Genomic DNA, 23,250 nt, shown 5'->3' with positions numbered 1-23,250 from the left:
CAAGCACAGAACAAAAACATTTGGTTTAGCACCTTATTCTGTCCTGCATACCTAGAGCTGTATGAAACAGCCACTTCCTTGTCTTCTGCTCTAAAGTTTTCTCCATTATATGGTTTTATACCAATAGATGCAATTACAAAATATAAGAATTATGGAGTTTTTAATACAACCAAAACCCAGAGAAGCAGAATGATGGCTAACAGACTTCATCAAAGCAGCTCTGTCAGTAGAGCTCAAAGGAGAAGGCATCTGGGACAAAAGCACAGCAGTGCCAGCTCTTACATCCACAGACCAAACTTTAGGAGTCGCCTGCCCAGCTGGAGATGTCTGTTAATGCAATAGAGCAGCACAGCTGCAAGAGGCTGAGTAATTCAGGTAGAATGCTGGTTAAAAATGCATAGTGGATTCTACACACCATGATCTCCTCCTCGATTCTGGATTTCTTGCCAACAAGTCACTTAAGTGTCTTTAGGCTATGGGCCTGCAGCATTTGAAGGTGGTGCTGTGATAAAGTGAGGATGTGCAGCTGAATTTGACATCAGGATCACACCCAGTACTCCTCACATATATTATTTCAAAAATGGCCACCATGCCTTTTAGTTAACAGCTACAGATGAGCAGCTGGTTCCCATTTTGAAATCTGATTTGGAAAATATACAAAACCAGCTCCACTCAGTTCTCTTATCCTGAAAATATCATTCTTTGAAAATATTTTCCATATATAATTTACAGCTTCTATGCTTTTCTGGCAAAGAAAAGAAAACAAGTTCTTAGACTGTGTAGTCTAGCTTAAACTGAAAAATCACATCTTTTATACAAATTTAGAATAATTAAAGGACTTTAAAAAGCATTTCTTTCTATCTGTCATGGCATTCTTAAATCAGCTGGTGTCAATGTGAAGGATGAATTATTTAACTGTTTTCCCCATATAACTTCAGTAGAATCACTGTTGTCCTACAGAAGAAGAAATGTACCATTCCAGAAGTCATACATGTGTCCATATTATAATTAATTTTTCAGAAAGCAAGACTGTAATCAAAGATTTTAATAAAAATTTGACAGTGTAAAAATATCTCTTGATGTCTGGATCATGATATCCTGCCAGAGAAACGGGCTCCATAGGTTTTCAGATGACTCCAGTGCTGCCAAATGCAAAACCTCTAAAAAGACAGGCTTTCTATTCTGCAGCTACTGGAAAAGGATAGATAGATAGATAGATAGATAGATAGATAGATAGATAGATAGATAGATAGATAGATAGATAGATAGATAGATAGATAGATAGATAGATAGATAGACAGACAGATAGACAGACAGATAGACAGACAGATAGACAGACAGATAGACAGACAGACAGACAGATATGGTGCAGAACCAAAGTATATGTAAGAAAGTCGATGCAAATATTATTGCTGAATTAGGAGATTCTCATAGTTGGCTAAAGCACATGAGATATGAGATTACTAAGAGAATTGTAGCATTTCAGAGACTTGCACAAGTGCTTTCTGTTCTTACACATGGGACCACAAACACAGATGACATCTAGGCAAAAAATAAGCTGGTTAAACATTTACAAAGCATATACACTACCTGAAATTAAGACTAGATAAACTCTTTTTGGGAGCTTACAGCTTAGTAAAGGAACACTGGTTTCCTCCTGCGGTTTTTCTCTTCAGATTTGAAGACTCTTCCATTACTAGTAACTATCAAAACATTTAACATTTCAGTTTATCTAACAGATATAAATGAGCTTGCTCCTATTCATATGCTCTGTTGAAGGAAGAATAACTCCCGTACAGAGTTTCTAGATCAGAGCTCTATTCCAAGAAAGAACAAAGATCCCAAATAACTGTTCCACCAAGGTCTTTTAAATAGGGAGAGAGAAAAAAAGTTAATTTACTTATAACAGTAGAAATTAATCAAAAAGCAATTATAATAAAATTAAATTTATACATCCTTTAACTAAGTATTTCAGAAACAGTATAATCTATGATTCTGTGATTCTAGAAAGGAGGTTTTACTTTTTCTAGCAGTATTTAACTCCATTTTTATTAAATTCTGCACAGTTCATTTTGAAAAATCCCTGCCAGCAATCTCTTTCCAGTAACCATTTAGGCTTACTACAGATCAGCAAGTACACTAACAATTAACTTTGATTATAAAATCCACCAAATTTTAGTGGAGTACTGGAATGTACTTCACTAATTATTCTCTCACTGTTTCAAAAGTAAAATGTTCGACAGCTTTCTGGTTTTGTACAAAGTTAGATCCCATTTTTAAAAGGAGAAATATCAGTGACATGGTGCCAGAGATAAAACAGTAAAGACTTTTCTTCTGCAGGAGCCAATGCAAGGAGAGCAGGACAAATTTTTTCCACCACATTATGAGGAAGATCTAAAAAATGAGGGATTAAGAAAAAAGCATCTTCAAATCACTCACACCCCAGTCTAGTTTTCAAAATGTGTTCCTTTTTTCTCTCATATACACCTCCAGTTCTATAAAGGATGACCTACCAGATGACTATTATCTGCTTGTGGGGATACAATCAGTTCCTTTGAAATTCCAAAATCTAGTTATTAAAATAAATTCCCTTACACAACTGCAAAGAACTTTTATGATTTTGCAATTAAACAAACACATTAGCTTAACAGATAACATGATTTATTCAGAAGTTGTTAGCACTGGCAGCACTGTTGAGTGTCTGTAAAGCATCAGTTGACTGCACTTACATATGGTAGTGGGCTTGAAGTGTCATATTGCATTTTTCAGCCATGGGTAATATTTTTTACAGTGGTTTATAAACACCAGTGATTGCTAATGCAAAAATAAGATGTGAATCTGGAATTTCCAAAAAGGGTAAAAAGTTCTGCAGATACCAAATACTGTCTCCTTACCTCTAGATTAAAAAAACAACAATGAATCAGTGAAATGAATCAATTGTATGATGTTGCAATTAAGAGCATCAGTCTTTAGTTCCCTTCAATTAAGCAAGCTCTCAGTTTGTTTTATTGGCATGAAATTGGTATAAAGAGACTGCAGGGACAGGAGGAGAGAGGCAGTTCCCAGCATTCAACTGATAATGCACACAATTCCAGAATTCAGCTCTGGAATGCTTTTGAATCCCAATTCCAAAATCCTGGCAAAGAGTTCATATGCAAGGCTTGCACAGCTGAAAGACTAACACAGCCATAACCTCAGTATACAGTTAAATACTTGCATTTCACAAGTCAGCATTTCAATCCATATTTAAGCATCACAAGAGAAATATCCTGATTTTTAGAAGTGCTGTTTGTCCACACTTCAGTACACTATACAGCTAGGCAAGGACATATGGATTACTGCTAGAGCTGTAGGACAGCCAGGGAAGTCACTGAAGTTTCCACTGCAATTTTCCTAGGAAGACTAAAAATATCTGGTTGAGTCTATCAAGGGTCCTGGTCTTGCAATAATCTCAAGGAGCATGGATAATTAAATTCTGGGAAAACACTAATTTGCCTATAGCTCTTTGGCTAATGTCACTGTCAATTTTTAATACAGTGATGACAACACTTTAAATAAAATAATACTTCGGTATTAAAGTATCTAAACTTCAGTTCTAAGATAGATCCATGAAGATCCATGACAATATATCTATTCTCTCAAGGTATATTTTATCCAAAAAGGATATAACTACAATGCAAAATAATATAAAAAGGCAGCTATACAGCAATTTGCAAGTGCCTGACCTACACAACAGTGAGCCATGATGGTTTATTGCTAAATCAGCCAGTGACAAAACAAGCCAGTAACAACCAAATGATGAATGGGTTATGTCAGTGGTATTATTAATGGCTTACTATTTGTAGGCAACCAGGCAGCAGAGGCACACATGGGCATGGGCTGACCCACTGCCATGGATCAGGAATCTCAGCAGCAGCAGTTTGGGTGGTATACTCTGAATAAAGCACAGCAGTGCTGTTCTCTGCTAGAGGTAAAGGACCAAAGAGTGAGGTACTCAAATCCAATTAGCCAGACCGTCAGTGACTGAACGTTTTCCTGAGAGCTGAAATATAGGTAGAAATACTTCTTGACTTCTAGAGGGAAAGAGGCAGAGCTGGGATAAAAGGGACAGATAATTTACTGCATTCTGATGTGAACAGAAGCCAAACTTTTGATATTTAACTTTACTAGAGTTTCCAAAAGGAGAAAAAAATAAAAGAAAAAGGGAAAAAAAACCCGAAACTGCTGCTTCTGACAGCCTGGAAAACTACTGTACTTCCGTAACAACAATATAAACCTTGTTAAAATATTACACTCACACAAATTATTCAAATAAATCAACATTCATTCCATTTACAATGCAGTGCACCAGCTAACTTCTGTTGGGAATGCTGCCCACCATTTGCTGGAGCTATAAAAGATGAAGGAAAGTAACTGAGATTATCCAGGCCTTTTCCATTTGAAAAATCCCTTTCTAAAATAGTTTGCAGAAGAAAGGACTAGGAACAGCATGTTCTACACTTCTTGAGTTTTGAATGGCTGAAGCAAGTCTGGGACATAATTAAGCATTATTAGAATATATAAATACATCCAATTTGAGCTGCAGATGCAGTTTTGGTACAAGAGGCATAGTAAAAATACTAAAATATTCCCCCACTTTCTCTATCTTATCTCAAAACCCAAAACAATGGCCTTTCCTCTCAGTAACATGTTTGAGGATTTTGGTACTTTTTGTTTTCTTTAAAGCATGAATGAGGTTTTATTTCTTCAAGGCTCCTCTGCTAATCTTTGCTAAGAATTTCTCTTAAGGTCTTGCATCACAAGCAATAATAGGTTTCTCTCTGCAAATAAACTTGATGTGACTAGAGTCTGTCTATCCTGCTATGATTTTGTTTCACTGACAGACTCACTTTTCCTTATACTACTTACTGCATCCAAAAAGTCTGCACAGCATATATTTGTAACATTTCCAGCAACCATATATGATTTAACCACCAAATGAACCAACAGGGAAGGGAAGAAGGCACTAAATAACAAAACCAAACATCAACCAACCAAAAAAACTGCTTGCCTACATTTTTCTTTTTGTGATGCCATTTATAAAGATATTCATACTAGGAGTGAATTAATTAACCTACTCCCCCTTATACAACAGAACACACAAAAGCAGATGTTTTCTACCAAGTCTTCTTTCCTCCATGTCAGAGCTCCCTGGATCTGGCAACTGAAAGAGTGCTAAATGTTTACACAGGCATCCCATCTCAAGAAACACAGTGCAGTCAGTTTACTTCTCTGTTCCCCCTACACAGGCAGGTGAGGACAATTCCAAGCAGGGCATCCCACTAATAACCAGAGCCTGGAAAAGGATTCAGGGTTCCTTAACAACCCTCCTAGAGATGGCATCATCTGTTGACAATTTAAATGTTGCAAGTGGAATCAGTTACAAGTCATCATGGTTAATCACAAGATTTGAAGATTATCCTCAGGCAAACCATCATAGTTGCTTGAACTATTAGAATAAAACATAAACCTTGATTATGAAACTGTTTGAGTTTTCCTCTTCCACTGTCCATTATCCAAAGAAACAGATCCTCACTTAAAACCACAATGTAAAAACACAATGTTTTTTTTTTTAGTCCAAGAGCCTTTTTTAATAGTCAAACAAGCTAAGAAGCCTTCTGAAAGGTCTTATCTCATGAGTATAAAAAACTCCACCTGGGAGTCAAGGTGGGCAAGGAAGCCTGGACCCAGGCACTTTCAGGAAGAACACAAACCCATCAATGACTGGAAATGAATCTCAGATGTAAGCAAAGGAAGGAACTGAGGATAGGTTCAGAGAACAACTGCAGCTGTAGTCAAGGCAGCCTACAGGCTACTGCCAAAGGACCCACCTTTCTCATATCCTGCTGTCCACAGTGATCCTCATTAGGAAGTTAATATTCACTGCATGGTGGAAGGAGCAGCTAGGCATAGACTTGAAAAATTGCTTCAAAGGGCCTAATTCCCAATGAGGGAAAAAATCTCTATACAGAAGGATCTTCACTAAGTCTGCCATAGGAGGGAGTTGTTGCAGCAGCATTTCTTCTGCACGCTTTCTGACAGCCTCTTTAGCTTGATCAATATGGGAACACAGAGGCACAATGTAAGTCTTGGTCTTGCACCACTAAAATGCAGAAGAGGCACCAATGCTCCCACAACCTGTGCTTGGACAGGTCAGAATGACTGTGTGGTCCAACCACTCCCTTAATGATGCATACCTATATGCACCTTTTAAGGTGACTTCTTGCCAGTACATTCTCTTGCCGTAAGTAAGGGCTGTATGAATTAATTAATTTAGTCACAAATTGAACTATATTCTAATGCAATCTACTAAATGAAAACAGCTACTAAAATATTTTTCTATTTTGATTTTGTGGATACATTGCTTTTACAGTTGTTCTCAAAGTTAGCTAAACCATATTTACCATAAAACACTGCTTTAAAGTAGTACATGAAGTGAAATGAAATACTGCTACCATCTGTGAATAATGTAATCAGGCAAATGAGGAATAATGACTACATCATGGTAATTTAGGATGGAACACAGTGAATTACAATTGTCAGCAGTTTGGTTTATAGCTCACAAACTTGAGAAAAGCACAGCATATAAAAAGAGTGGGGAAGGATTTAATCAAAATATCATTACAGAAGAGAATGTAAACGACACATGGCATTACTTTTCAAGTGTCCACCACCATTATTTATATCTTGGAGTGTAACTGAAAACTTACCATCACACACACACACACACAAAGATAACTTCAGTGATATCGGGCTGCTCATACACATCACAAATACACAGGATTTAGCTCATAACAGACGAATAATTCCATCCAACTCTTTGGAGTTGTGGTAGGTAGGCAAGGAAATAATCTATGGAAAATCCCCTAGATTCTTTCCATTTTCTAAGTTTCCTATCTGTTCATAGGCCAGAGGTGCAAGTCAGTATTTTCCCTGCCTACTATAATGACTTCTATTGGGGATGGTCTGAAGCAGAAAGCAAGCTGGTAGGATGCTCTTCTTCCCTACTCTGACATTCTGTTGAGGGGTTTGTGCAAACTAAATATTCTTTAAGATGGAGAAAAATTTCTATACTCTTTAAATCTCCTCCTTGCATTAGACAAGGAAATTCAAGTCCCTGTTATTGAAAAGATGCTTTTTTCCTCTCCTTTAATTTCTTCCATTCTACATATTTTCCCCTCAAGCATTTCCATAATCCTTTCACTGCTGTACATGAATACCTCTTGGCCACTGATATATTTCTCTTTGCATCATCACAGTAGAGCAGAAAAGAAACGGGAACTGGAATAAAAAGAGAGTTATTTTCTCTGGTTACACATGAAAGTTTGGTGGATCAATCCCAGCTACCAAAGTGTTGTTTAGCAATCCCTCCTCTCAAAGTTTCCTCTGTAAACATAGATATTTAAGAACAACTTGTCATTTGGAAAAATTTACTTGTCTGTATAAAATGTTTTATGACCCACTTCTCCACAGGGCAGAAACTTAACAAATGTGTCTGAATTCCAGTTAGTATTATGTTCTTCACTGATGAAGACAACTGTCCGTCTTTTTCTCCTGTCATAAAATATTCCTTCCACTTAGAATATTCTTGTTCCTCCAAATTACTGCACTGACACAAAAGCAAGTACCACCTGGTAATGCCCAGAGAAATTATAGTCCCTGCCCTCAGAGAGGGTAGCTGCTGGCACTGGTAATAAATAAATAAACAAACAGATAAATGTATACATATATAAATAAATAAAAGCTGTTCACTGGATTTTTGTCACCAGAAATCCAGATACTTTCCATATGTTCCTGCCTTCCCTCATGTGGGAAAAATCATAATGTACTAGTTCCATTCTGCCATGATAGCACACTGGATACTGTACCAAAATCTTTAAGTAATGATTAGTTTAAGTTTAGGGTTTGTTGGTTTGGTTTGGGGTTTTCTTTTCTTTTAATCCTGACTCTTTCATGAATAATTTTGTTTCATAAGTAGAACTTTTTTTAGAGTGAATATAAGCAGAGGCTGAGAAGGAAGAAAGTATTGCAGTTCATGAAACTATACCTTTATATGAAGCACTTTCTTTATTATCATGCCATTCATTGTATAAAGATGACTTTTCAACATGAAACACTATAAATTATGCTGCATACAAATTTTCAAATTTATAAAAATTAAGATTCTCAAAATTTAACAATCATTCAAGATGACATCTAGGAAAATTCCCTGGAAGCCAATAAAAAGCCTGTACAGAGTGCACCGCCCTGTACTGCTGCCCACTCCTTCTTGCTCCCTGGCAATGCTGCTAAAACCTGGCTCTCACTTCTCTTAGATTTTGGCCTCTCTGGAGAATTATGAAGGTGAAAAAAGATCTAAAAGAGGTATTTCACATAGCTTTCCGACTTGAAAATATCTGTCATCACCCTGTCTTTAATTTAGACTTATTAAAAATCCATGACAGCCTTGTGTTTTACAATATTCATGATTATGTATGTCTTGGAGATGTACTGAAAACACCATGACAGCAGATTTCACCAGAATTCATCCCATTCCCAGAACTGATTAGGCAGTGTTAAATAAGAAAGCTTCTTTTGGAGCACCATGGCAGTAAGTAACAATAAATATGACTAACATAAAATTTAACAGACCGAACATGCATCTAAGATTAGCAAAGCAAATACTCGCTCAGTGAAACAGACAGCAGAAGGCCAGGAAAACTGAAAAGAGGAAAAACATAATAGAAACTTTCATAAGGAAAAAATAACTATCATGTAACCAAAGCATACAATTACCTAGATCACCACAATGTTTGTAAAAGGAATCATGACCTGCATGTTTAACAGTCAGACCTGCTATGCCAGAATCAGCTGAAAGTGCTGAGTCTGCCAGTGGCACTTTAAACACAAATCTGGATTTAAGGAAATGTAAAATTATTGAGCAATTGGACTTAATTTTTATTTAACTACATCACTTTTCCCTTCACCTTAGTAAATGGGTATCATAATGAATGTAGGTGTCACACTACAGGCAAAACAATTCACAAGTAAACCACGCAAAGTTGGAATTACAATTTTTAAGTGCTCCACTTCAAACATGAACTTCAACCACCGCTGACCATGACAGATTTAGCTGAGAACAAAGTGATCTTTCAGAAGGTCAAGCAAACACAAATTGCTCAAAAATTACAGAGCTTTAAAGATGTTTAAGTAACAAGCGCATGTCAACCAGAACTTCAAACATTACTGAGATAATCTTCTGCTTGACTCTGATTATTTCCTTCAGTATCAAGAACAGTGGCTCATTTTAAAGAAAGGGCAAGTTAGAGAATGCATTATGTTAGAGATTTTCAGAGCACAGAGCAATTTCTAATGCTCTGAACATTCTTTTAGGGAGGTTACTCCATTAGAAAGGTTCACCAACATTATCTGCAGTGTTTTTCAGCAGAGTAGCAAACATACAACAGCTCAGTCACACCAGCAACTTCCAATAGGAAGATTATGAACAAGGGAGTGGCAGTGGGGATGATGGGGAAAAGTCTAAGTAGTACATGAAAGAATATGAGTTTCAGGCACAGAAATTAATACCACTTCTTGGCCAAGTTTCTTTTGCACAGCAACCAAGGCAGAAAGAACAGAAGTTATGTATACCTAGGTAAGGTCTCACATGCAGATGGGGCACACGGCAAGACTGAGGAGCTGGAAAGTATTTCCAGGTTCCACAGCTCAGCCTCACCTTTGGGAGGCAGATGGAGAAAACACATTCCTCTAAGGATCCTGGCAACTGAGCTATATCAGATATATACATTGAATGCAGAGCTAGAACTCAAAATACTTTAAGAAACAAGGAAACTATGAGCAAATGTGTTATTTGACATGCAAGGAGAACTATTTTATGCATCACAGTCTTATAATAAATTTAACTACTTTCTGTAGTTGAAAAGAGAAGCAGTGAAAGACCTGACTTGGTACCAATACCATGACATTTAAAATTAAAACACTGAAAAGTTAGTCCTGTCAAGGGTTTGGTGGGGGTAGAGGCAGGGGTTGCTAAGTATGATAGCTTCTTTAAGGCTGCTCACATCTCATGTATGAAATCACAGACAGAGATAATGTAGGCACAGAACTAGGCACAGAAAATTATTAGGCAAATATTTAACAATCTAAATCTTGAAAAATATGTTTGAAAAACTAGTTATATCCAGATGAATTTTGCTGCTCGTACAAGTCAAGAAACTGCAATATTGAAGGTAAATATCTAAGGCAGTTATAAACTCCTAAAATACTACGCTCAAAATAAAAATTATCTGGAACCTAACAACTCTGTTGTCTTTTCACAAGCTACTGACCTTTATTTCTTTCAAGATGAAGTTCACAGTGGAATTCATCAATAAGTAGCACAGATAGATCACTTACCTTTCAGTCACAGCTTCCATGAATTCATCAAGAAGATCATCATAGGCTTGACCTCTAATTCTCTTGTGTCTCAGCCCAATATACAAAGGATCTTTCAGCAATGTCTGTTGAAAAAAAAAATGTTTGAAATATTACATGAGCAAGTTACAATACTATGGTCTTAGTTAATAAGAAGGGGACAAAAATAGAGTGTTTGAGGATTAACCCAAGCATATGAAGAACACATCGATTTATCCACCCCTACATTAAGACCAAAGAAACATAAAGATTAAAGAAACACTCTTTTGTATCAAGGAAAATGGATACCCTAATCTCAAAGGAAGTGTATAGTTTCCAAGTAAAAAAGTAAAGTTTACTCTGAAATATCAGGTTTCAAAAGTATCTTTTAAAGTTTTAGTAATTTTCTATTTTTTTTTTATATCCTGAAAGTACTCTGACATTTAAAAAAAGCTATTTTCCTTCATTTTATCATAATGTTTCACAAATCTCTCCCAGAGCGCATAATTTCAACTGTGTTGATGAGCTGATACTCAGAAAATGAGCAGTTTTCTAAAATTTAATATGCCAAAACATAACCAACCCCTTCCCTTTTCCTTCCAAGTTTATTAGATTATCAGTTTATATTCTAGAATTTTTAATTTCAGCTATCCATGTTCCATCAGTTGGATACGATTTCTGAATTTGTCTATGCTTAAATCTTGTACTTCTTCTTTCTTTAGCTTTATGATCCGTACTTCCCATAAAAACACCAAGGCTATATCACTCCATGTCTTCACTACTAGAAGGTTTGATGTATTTCCAAATTATAACTTACTAATTACTAAATTTATACTTCCCCACAGCAAGTGTCACACTTCCACTGGCTTTCCCAGGAACTCGGGTATAAAGACACTCTTTGTTATTATTTCTCACATGCTTCTGAAAACAAATAAGCTAATTTTCCTATTGCCTATAGTGTGCAATCCTCCCACACATGCCCAAACAGCTCACAGAATAGGTCGGAAGCTTGACCAAACATTTTTCATCCAAAAACAATTTGTAAACTCAACAGGGTGGCAGAAATTTTTTGTACATCAGCTTCAACTAGAAAAACATTGTAAAGAAAAATACAGACCAACTTGTCTTCCAAGTGAGAGTCTTCAGGATGCAAAATTAAGCAAAAAGTCTGGAAAGCTTTCTCTTCCTGACCCAGACTGAGAAACAGAAATCTTATTTCTGAATTTTAGAGAAGTGCCTAAATTCCCATCCCAGCTTTGTTTTAAATTGTAAAACTGAAAAAAAAAAAATCCTCTGGGTCACAAGCCCCTGTTAAAGAATGATTTGAATCAGTATGAAACCTAAAATCTTTGGTGGCATTCTCCCCAGGAGGTTCCTGATACAGACCTATAGATAGAGATGGTTGTCTCTCCCTCACAGTTCTCTCCACTTCCACAAAGATGTCAAGAAATAAGATTAGAATGTTTTAAAAAATCAAGCTGAATTTTCTTGCTAAATTAATCACCAATTCAGAGCAATCTGTAATACATTACTTACAGCCATTCAGAAGTTGTTAGTTCAGCTTTTTGAAGTGAAACACAAATAAAGTTCAAAATTAAAATTACTTTGTAAGTGAAGGAGACATCATTACACTGTAAATATTTTATTTATTCCCTTCACCAACACTGTAGCATTCATGTCTAAGTAGCACATTTTTTTTCAGAAATAATTTTGCCTCTGTATTCACATTATGCTAAATATTCTAGCAGCAAAATCAAAATAATTTGTACCTACTCTAGATTTGTCAGGAAAAACTGGCAAGAGTTTGATCTAGTATTTGTCAATGTAATTTTCTCTTTTGTATAGTCTTCTTGTTTTGATATAATCACTTAAAACTTTATAGTCAAGAACTATTTCTGAAATTATTTTTTCATTTCCATTTTAAGTTTTTCTAGTTTTTAAAAATTACCTCAAGAAAACCTGAAAAATCAAGGATAAATTTATGTATCTGGAGGATGAATTTGCACAAAGTGCAAATTAACTTTTTAACAACTGGAAATATTCAGGCAATTTTGGAGAGCCCATATGAGTTTAACACTTCTCACCAGATTGAGCACACAAGGTTGGAAAGAAGAACAGCCAAGCTCAGGAGCCTCTGTCAGGAACATCATGGTAGGACTCAGAAGCAGCAATCTCACTTCTAAAATCCCATTGCTGCAGTTTTCCATGCCAGTAGGCTTCTGCTATTCCATGTCCTGTGCATGGATACCGCATATTCCACTGTCCAATTCAGAATAAATAACTTAATCCCTTTCCAACTCTCCTAATTTTTCTTCCTAAACTGATTTGCTCTTTTCAAAGAGCTTCCACAAGCTTTTTATTAAGCAATGCCTGTTTTCTCATTTTATAAAACAATGCTCAAAATGAAAAACAAATCTTTGGTCCCTTTATTTTTTAAATTCTGAATACACGTTTCTAAAACACTTTGCAGCCAGATTGAATCAGTCTGATTCCTTCAAGAAGGCGGTTTAGATGGGCAGTGATTCTGTGAAAGTTCAAGAGAAACAGGCATCACATTACTCTGTTAAAAAAGTGCTAAATCAGCCTTTAAACACACATAAGCTCCCACACTCCTTTTGCTACTTCTCAATTTTTCATGTCTGTGAGCATTTAAATCTATAGTCAACACAAAAACTCAGAACTCCAAAGCAGTTCCATTTACAGGACCACTGCTTGAGTTTATTCACCTATCTTTGATGCTGAAATTTAATCTGAAATATTTTAAAGAATTATTACAGTGTTTCTGGAGTGTTTATAAACCTCTAGCCTCAGAAGTCTCACAAGCAGAGACAATTAATTCAGCGACACATCTCTGATGAAAAGCTTAGCCAGCTATATACTCAGAGTTCAGAATTCCTTTACAGCTCAGTGCATTCCGCTTAACAAATGTTACAGTTTGACATGAAATAGCCCCAAAAAGTTCCTTTATGGTCCTGTTTGGAACAACGTATGAAGAAACCCGTGGCGGACACAAAAGAATGAAACATTCAGCAAGTGAAAAGAACAGTGGTCACGTCTGCGCCCTGAGTGGCAAACCATTGTGGAGCCGCTGCCTTTCCAAAGGCCGCTGAAGAATGAATAAGCTGCTTAAGCACATTATCCCTTTATTCAGGTCAACACCATGCAAACCAGGACCATGGTGTTTGTTTATTTTAGAGGGTTCACACATCTTGAGAGATTAACATTTGCTACCAACTATTTCATGGCTTTCAAAACAGATTACCAAAAAAAAAAGTTTCGTCGTACGATCGAGCATGTCAAACCGACATGATGATTAGGTACTTTTCCTCAATGACTTGGGTTTCTTTTGTTACCTAGCTTGTTGTCAAAGCTTAAACTTAGTTTTGTGTTTTTGGAAATCAAATCTCTCTCAAAACATAACTCTCCTTTTCCCAGGTTAGTTGGTTTGTTATGCATATCACATGACACTGAAAAAGTTGATGCCAGCTTACTTTTAGACATGTTTATTCTAAGACTAAAAAAAGTTCTGAAACATTTAGGTTTACCAATGTGGTACATTCAAACTTTAACAGAAATAGTGTTTTCTAAGAATAAAGGGCTTTTATAAAGTTCTGGTTGTGGTAGTGGAAATATCAGGTAGATCTATTTAGAATTAGCTGTGCAAAATAACAAGTTCTTTGAAGCACCATCTGAGCACATTAAAACTGTAATGACCTTTGAGGGCTTTAAGAAAAAGGTAAATCGTTTATGCCATCTTACTTAAAGAGATCAGCAAACCATCACAGTTCAAGCAAGGCTGAGCTGTGCACCTGGCTCTAATTTAGCTACAAAAGTAAACCAGTGAGAAACAGAAAACTGCACACTTAAATATTTCATCAGTTGAGCACAAACACACTGAAATGTCATTTATTCCCAAACTTGGCACTGAGATGTTTCTTTGAAACAAATACATACTTCAGTGAACAGCTTCATGGAAAATTGTAGGGGAACATCTGCAAGACCCCGAGCCTTTCCACTGACAATGATGGAGCAGAGATAGTTCACAACCAATCAGTGCTACATAGACAGTGTTTGGTGTATGGTAATGCTTCAGAGTAGCAACTAACCCCATGCCATTAAAATGCCAAAACCCTCCAGCAGCTCTACAATGGGAAATGATTTGCACTAGAGTTCACAATTACAGAGCTAAAAGAGAACTGTATTTGTATGGGACATCTGAAGCTTTGGGACAAAGACATGCCACATGCCAGAAATTAAACACATTTCAGAGGATGATTCATCTAACAGGGCACACAGTTACCAAAAACACCAGGGGGAGGCCGCTGCTTTATCAAGTCTTAAATTTTTCTTACATTAATACACTCTTAATTCTTTTTGTAACTTTCTTGTCTCAGTTTTAACAGGTTGGGCAAGGGTTGGTGAGCAAAGGAGGGTTTCTGCTCTCTAGGAAAGTTGCATATTCCAAACTTCTATTTTTGTTCCACAAGACTGAAATTTCACTTGATGTGAAACTTTTTCCAATAAAAACAGTCAGCCAGTTAGGAACATGCCAATGTTGTGAACTTAACTTCAGCTTCCATCAATACTCATCACCCAGTAATCAATTTGCATTCATTTAAACTTTCAGCTTGGAAGCACTAACATGCTGAATCATGATTTTCTGTCCTTCAAAAACTGCTTACAGCTGCAAAGTGTTTGTCATGCCATTAAAAGTGTGTAAGATTTCAACTTATAGTAGACTAGAAGGCCCTTCTTTTCTTTGAATAAGCTTGTTTTGAAGCCTCAAATACAGGATGATACTCTTAAAATGTGTAACAAATTCTGTGTTTCCAAATTCTAAGTGAACTTTGGATGAGTTGAATGTTACTAATTGGGTTTGAGGGTGTAGAATACTTTGCAAAAATAAGTTGCATAATCAAAGAACTAAAGATTTTTTCTGAGATTTTGTTTTCTTTGAGTTACACTAGCCATATGACATACTCACTAAGAAATCACAGCCCCTCCTATCTAAACACCAGACCTTTATCAACACATTTGCAAATGTTAGCAAGGGGCCTCTTGCACAAGAATAAAAGGAGCCTTACTCTCTGTTTCTCTCTAAAAGAAGGAGATCTCATCTTTGGGAGTCTCAGCTAATACTTTAACCAGACATCCCCAAAAAAGGTACAGGCATACAGAGCAGTAGCTCCCTTTGTCCTTCAGTTTCCTCCATGGGCTCCTCCACAGGACAGGATGCTACATAAGATCCCAACACAGAATTCCAAAAATTGGTATTCTATGGTAAGTTGGTAAAATGGGTCAGTCTAGCCATAAAAAAAGGAGGAAAAACCCCATACACCAGAGATGAGTTTTAACAGTCAATCTCAGCTGTGCTCACCTTACCAAAACCAAGCAGCTGTCAGTTCTTTAGAGACAAAGATATGGCCATACTATAATTACTATTTTCCCACCTGTAAGCGTAAAACCATCACTGAAAATTGTCCCTTGTCTGCTCAGACAAAATTTTAGACCTTCAATAGTCAAGAGTTTAAAAGATAATACATTCATACTGCTCCTTTGTAATCAATCTTGAATGCAGTGCTTGAAAGGAATTACTTCTATGGAATAAAGGTATTAGCAAAGAGTATTATGAATTTTTGAGACAGCTTAAAATATAAAAATTTATTAAAACTCTGGTGAAGCAATATCCTAATGTAACAGAAAAGTAGTTATGGTGTTTAAAAATTCTGCTTAAAAGAATTTAAGGTTGGGGTAAAAAAAACAGAGAATATATTCTCTTTCATATATGTATAATGATACTATAGATTTGCACACCCAGACTAGACATTTGAAATTATTTCTCCTTAAAGACAGGCTTCATTTATTAAGCCCAACCTGTAATTTAATTTCATAAAGTTATTGAAGTGTCAATGTGACCTTTACATCCTGTGCTTGCTTCTGCTCAGGGAGCTTACTCAATTTCTAACCTGAAGAGGAATTACCAGTTGTAGTTCGGAATGCTCATTGAGCCTTGTCGCTTATATTCCAGTGATTTCCCACGCATGCAGACAGCCTTGCCCAGCTGAAAAACTGTCAGCTCCAGAGAGCTTTAACAACAAAATAAAAATCCCTCTAATGGCTGGAAAGAATGCCTCATGAAGGAATCTTGTAACATGCTATGAAATTACCACAGCCCATCCCCAAGCAAGACTGCACAGAGCCGGGCTGTGCCAAGGACATTCTGTGGGATGTTTCCGGCGCATGTCTGTGGCACTGAATAAAGGCCGCAGTGTGTGAGGGCTGCGGGCACACCGTGGCCGGGTGCCCAGGGGCACAAGCCTCCAGCCCCCTCGCACGGCACCATCTGCCTGCCTCCCTCCATCCCGGGCCATGGCTACCACAGGGGCTCCTCCAGCAAGTCAAACACATTCCTGAGAGTGAGCACGCAAAGCTAAAGAGCTCCCAGCCCCCTGAGGGTAACATTTACAAACAAACCTGAGATATACAACTGTGTGGTTGTGTGAGCCCTCATTAGCAGGTAGCACCAAGTACAAAATCCAAAGACAGAAAGCTGCAGCAGCAAGGGGCAACACGCGTTTGATTTTTCAGGTTTTTCAAAAGACTGCTGTCTCTTCCAAGTCAGAGAATGCATTTGTGTTTGGGGCATGACTCATGTGTGTCCACGAGTCAGTTTGTGGAACCAAGTGATGGATGAAGAGCTCAAGGGCTGTTGATGGTCCAGTGGCACAGAGCAGTGTTGCCTTCTAGTGTGAATCCCTACATACACCTGAGTCACTCTCAAAGCTAAACTCCAAAATGCTGGGAATGATAAAATATTTTATAGAAGTTATACTTTTATAGAAATTTTCTCTTATGATTTTTAGATGTAATTCAAGATTTCTGAGCTTGAAACATACAGTTAGTTACAGCCAGTGGTCCATTAATGATGCATATGCTCAAGAAGTTCCTTTCGAAACAAACTGGATATCACAATGATACCTGAACCTCTCTGCTTGGTGGGCTCTGACAATTACAAGTAATACACACTACAGCTAGGCTAACCATATACTGCCATACTTTTCATTGAATATTAAAATTTAAAAAATTTCAAAGCAATAATTCATCTGACATCAGATGAATTATATTTTTTTCAAAGCAATTTAGCTTTTGTTCCACCTGCTCACTTTTCCAGCACACAGTATAAGAGATTCACACAACAATAACAAAGCTTTTCAGTAAGTTACCATTGATATTAAAAAAATTTGTGCAGTAAATTTACTTGGACAATATGGCAAAAACTGCTCTGTGAACCTTGATCTTTATGGCAGTTTCCAAACAGGAAAGACCTGGGAAGAGCTGAGTAGTGAAACATACCTCAACTACAACTTTGCTAGCCAACAGATCAAGCAAAAAAATAATGGTGTTTCCCTGAAATTTAAATGCCATTGGAACATTTTTTTAGGTCAAACAGCTTACATGGATTATTTTCAACCAGTTTACCTTCAAAAACTATTAGATACAGGTTTCAGAGGATGGCCATCATGAGTCATGCCCTGTTCATAAGGAGAAAATAAGGCATTTTCCTGAGGATTGGATTAGATGTTATTTATAAAGGTACTGTAATTGAAAAAAGAAAAAACTGCCTTCAAAGCAATCAAGTTAGCTTGACAGTTTTTCATACTAGATAATGAAAAACTAAAAAGCTCAATTCTAAATATACAATTGTGCCAACATCTTCCATTACAGAAAATTAGCTTCAAAACGAACATAATAAATTCCTTGTTAGACTGATCTTTAAAGCACCAGAGTTCTCCTAATACCATGCTTGTGTATCAGCACCATAGAGATTCATCAAGTCCTTCTTCTAAATCTGCATTTACTTCTGCACCAAGCAGCAGCTGTCACAAGCAGCTCATAACTAAGGTTATAAGATTACTAGGATGAAGGGGAAATAATTTCTGATCTTGGAAAATATTGAGGAAAAGTATAGAAAGATTCATTTCCTGTGCTAATTGTGCCAATCTGAAAATAATGGAATGCTTTCTATGAACAGGGTACTGTCACCATGGATGAAGTGCATGTTCTTTACAGAACAGGTTCTCAAGCATTAGAACAAGCTGAGAAGCAGGGAAGGGGTTGAGTTCCCATTCCTGGAGGTATTTAAAAGTATTTAAAAATACATGTGGCACTTTCAGGACATGGTTTAGTGGTAGACTTGGCAGTGCTGGGTTAACAGTGCGACCCAGCGATCTTACAGGTCTTTTCAAACCTAGAACCATATCTAGCAGAATTAGCAAGGAGAACAAGGAGGGTAAGTCATTGTGCATTTTAAGAAAACAAAACAAAGCAAAATAACAAGCTAAACACTCTGCATTATGTTTAACAGTCTGAGAGACCTCTCCTGATGTTAGCATCTGTCTGGAGGGATAGGGACAATGCCAATTCCACAAATGCCTGTAATTTGAGTTGGAACTTGGAAGACACTCAGAACCATGGTTTTGGAGGAACATTTCATCAGACACAATTTTAGCATGCATAATTCTTTTACACAGTAAAACTGAAAACAAATGGTTGTCCGCATGCCAGTGGCATTTCTTGAAAAACTTCATCATTTGCCTATTGAGAAAACAATAGTCCTGAAGAATCCAACATCATTTAGGACTTCAGCACATTGTGCTGCATGTAATCACTAATATTTTAACATACAAACAATAGTCAGAAAGAAATCTGAGAAATCTCATCTATTTTATTAATATAATTTTCAGAAGAAATCTCACAGGAAATCTCCTAAAACTCCTGATATCTACTTTCTATACAAGCTTTTACTGAATCACAGAAAAGGCTCAGATGGACCATTAAGCTCCCTACACAACTGACCCCCTACAGGCCTCACAGACCCAAAGACTAGAATTTCTTCTTCATGAACCCTAGCTGCTACATGGCTAAAAACTCAGTCACATATCCTGTCACACATCAAGAAACATTTTATAATACTCTACACTTTGAAATACAGCTGATGGATAATGGGAACTGGAAGCTACAGAAACAGATTACTGCAACAAAACTTTCCAAAGTTTCTTGCTCTCAAAAAACATGAAGGATGACATGCTAAACCTACTTGAAGGTCCAGCCATAAGTGCTCATAATAAATCATATAAGGTGGCCAAACAACAATCTTTAAGAAGAGCCCAAGCAGTGCTCATGGCAGCCTATATAGTACCCTAAAAGACAACTCTAGCCTCACTGAAATGCTTTAAAGAAGTTGGAGATATTTCTCTTTCTTTTTTCCTGTAGTTAACAGGAGTGTAGCTATCTCAATACATTACATTTTTTAGCTTAATCAAGAGAGTGATAAAGTACAGCTGCTTAGGATGGGTCAAACACTTTTAAAACATTTAACTTTTCTATACCATTTTTGCAAAGCGAGAAACACACATCATTCCCTTTACGTTCATGCACTTATATTTAAAAATTTTGTTTAGGATAGGTAGCTGGAATATCTAATTATAAGGACTCATCCAGTTTTCAAAAGCAGACAAAAATACAGAAAAAACCCCAAACAAACTCAAAAAGCAAACCACCAACAAAGTGAAACAGCAAAGAGTAAAAATTTATTGTTTTGAAGATGACACCATCAAAGGCTTGTTATTAATTAGTAGTATTCAGAAGAATGCCATCTTAATAATTTTCCTTCATTGGAAAAATTACAAAGATAACATAAGCCTTAAAAAAAAACCTTCAACAAACTTTTTCACTCATATTTAATATTATACATACAAAGAGGATTTTGCTAATATTGTATCAGCTCGCACATTATGACAGCAGAGTGTCTCAAGTACATCAGACTGAACAGATTTTTAACATATCAACAGATAGCATTTACAAAACTGAAAATCTTGTTCTAGGTTACCAGTATATCTCATTTCTACACCAACAGTTCCGATATTTTGGTGTCTGTTTTTTTTTTTATTCACATGTAACTATAAATCTCTACCGCTTGTTTTGACCTCTCCTCAGTTGTAATAAACTTATATCTGTTTACTTCATTCAGTTCCATAAGCTATTTCCACATGGTCTTTCCTTTGACCCTGACATCCCTGTCTCCTATGCCAACATTCAGACATTTTCTTTCTTAGAGCCAAATAGGTTGGACCTCCTCCTACATCAACAAGTCCCATCAACAGTGTCCCCTAGACTGAAAAAATATGATGATATTATTTTGGTGCTGGCATCTCAACTATATATCTGTCACATCACTAGTCAAAAAAAAATAAAAAGTCATTCTGTGCACAAAGCACACTTGCTAGTGCAAGGCCAACATTTGTAAGAGCACCTTTAAAATTCAATTGTGACAAGCTTTGTCCCAGATGCTAGGCTGTCTTATGTGGAGCCATAAATAATATAAATTTTCCCACCTTTTGTGATAATAGCTATATTTATGCCCATTCCTTCTCTTGTCTCCCCTACTGCTGTGAAATTGCTGAAGAGGCAGACAGCAGTTACTGTGAAAGCCAATGAAAATAAACACTATCTGTTGCTGTCTTCTGAGCATAAAGAATTGGAAATGTCCAATGTATCTTCAAACAAAGTCTGCCATCAATTTAGTCTATGGATAGTCATGCATGTTATCCAAAATCAGCATTTCCAGATATGCATTTCTGCCCTCTTTCACAGATCCCCTTGCTCTGGAAAGTGAAGTAAGAAGAAATTAAATGGACTGACAGAACTGCCTGTAACATAAGTACACAGCTCGTTCCCTGTAGTGTCAGCTGAAACTGTGACTTAAATCCTGTGTCACCACCTATATTCTTTCTTCTAAAATCCTCCTCTCTTCAGCTTCTCAGGTCTTAAAAATCATTGCCAACACACTGTTTGGTAAACACGAAAATCTAAGGCACAACCTAGTTTTGTTACATTTTTTGTGGTCTAACGAAATAGAACATTTCACAAAACAAATAATCATAAATAGCAAATGTCACAATAATAAATTAACAGTCACAGAAAAAGAATACCATATATTCCTAGCCAAAAGGACAATATTTAAAGGATGAAAATAGATCAAAAGTAGAAGACAACTGCTGAGGTCTTCTCACGCACTAAGCAGTGGAATGGCATTTCTCACAGAGCAGTAGAATGACACTTCTCAAAGATAACAAGAGTTGTTTAATAAGAGGTTGATATAAGTTCAAAACCAAGTTTCAGTCTCTGTACAAGTCCCCTGAGTCACACAGTAACCACGTATCAGATGCAGAGAGAGGCAAGTGAAGTGCAAACTGAATATGAATTCATGTTAGCTAACTTAAGAACCTATACTGGATACTTCTACATCTAAACTAGTCTAGGCTCTTTATATAGTCAACAAGTAAAAAAAATATTAAAAACTATTTTAAAATACAATTTATCAGACCCATTTAAGACAGTTCCTCTACAAGAAGCAGCACCTCTTCCCCTTACAAAATTAGCTTAGGATGATTAGCTTAAGTTAAGATGACAAGCTCCACATCTCTTTTTAAGTCTTTCTGAGCATTCCTCGTTGGGCTCCAGACTCTCAAGATTAATAATTCAAACACAGGATTATAACTGTCCATTCCAGTTAACTCAAAGTATGGAAAAGAAAGAGAAAGAAACATTGCTGCCTAAGTGGGTATACCAGAAAAGTCTAGATTTGGGTTTAGTACACAGGCAGCATGGAAAGGCTGGATGGTTACAAGAAGACTGCAAATACATCTTTAGTATTTTATGAAAGCATAAGAGAACTTTAGGAAAGGCAATTTAGAATGATGGTGGATGTAATCTGGCACTGAAATATGCAACAATATATTATTTTATACAACATGCATCTTAAAAAGATCATATGTACTTGAAAGTCTCCTTTAATTTAATTATACTGGAACAACGAACAACTGGATGAATTTTTTAAAATGCAGTAATGTTTTGCTGTATAATAACTACAGTAAGTCCCAGGTGAAAAAAGAAATCTTTCCTCATTGTTTTTTTTATGTATTTAGAAAGGACTGTAAGTACTTTTGCTACTGACAGGAAATGAGGATGAAGGTATTTTTCACCCTCTGTTAGGGTAAAAGAAGATGAGCACCATAACAGTAGTAATGTAAACACAGAATGCCTTTCTACTGCAATAGTAAAGAACAAAGACCATTGCAAGTGACTGCAACATTAAAGAAAATGCTGATAGTGTACAAAGAAAAATATTTAAAGAGAATAAATGTTTAAAATCCAGGCCCATTTATATTTGAGTTTTATTGGTAAAAGCACTAGTACTCACAGCTGCTGATGTATGCCTAACAAAATATGAGAAAAGGAGCTAAATGAAAACAAGAGAGGAGATGCACTATGCTCCCCTGGGAACACCATGGTAAAGAATAGCAAATGATCTTCTACATTTGAAAGTAAGTCAAAACTTTTAGCAGCTCGAAATACTGTGGGAAATGCTGTTCCCCTCTGGGCACAATTACTTCATGAAAGGGGTAGGCAATGTTTTGTGTTTCAGCTCCCTTAATATATCATTAGTAGAATGCATTCCTAGGAAGCTGAAGACATTTGTATACAATTTTCTTGAAGGTTTAATATAGCCATGGAAATACATAGTAAGACAGAAGATACAGAAGAAGAAGTAATTAAAAAATTGCAGAAGGCTAGGGACAAAAGACAAACTCAAAGAGGTTGCCTTTAGAAGACTGAAGCACACTGGAAATCTCAGTATCTTGGATCTAGATTTATTACTACATAAAACTAGATTACTACTAAATCTAGATTTATTACTACACTTACATATTCTCAACCCATCTGAGTTAAAGCACTGAGTAAAAATAACTTATGAAA

General features: G+C 36.5%; 1 protein-coding gene across 1 annotated transcript in view; it reads right to left on the bottom strand.

The window, feature by feature from the left end:
• ME1 (malic enzyme 1) overlaps positions 1-23,250 on the bottom strand; it is a 154,595-nt gene that overhangs the window by 57,834 nt on the left and 73,511 nt on the right. Inside the window, exon 6 of the mRNA XM_059467795.1 lies at positions 10,435-10,538. Within this exon, the coding sequence (XP_059323778.1) occupies positions 10,435-10,538 (104 nt within the window). The remainder of the gene's footprint in view (positions 1-10,434; positions 10,539-23,250) is intronic.

Source organism: Ammospiza nelsoni, chromosome 3 (genome assembly GCF_027579445.1).
Source record: "Ammospiza nelsoni isolate bAmmNel1 chromosome 3, bAmmNel1.pri, whole genome shotgun sequence".
Lineage (NCBI taxonomy): Eukaryota > Metazoa > Chordata > Aves > Passeriformes > Passerellidae > Ammospiza > Ammospiza nelsoni.
This window is presented reverse-complemented; position numbering and strand designations above follow the sequence as displayed.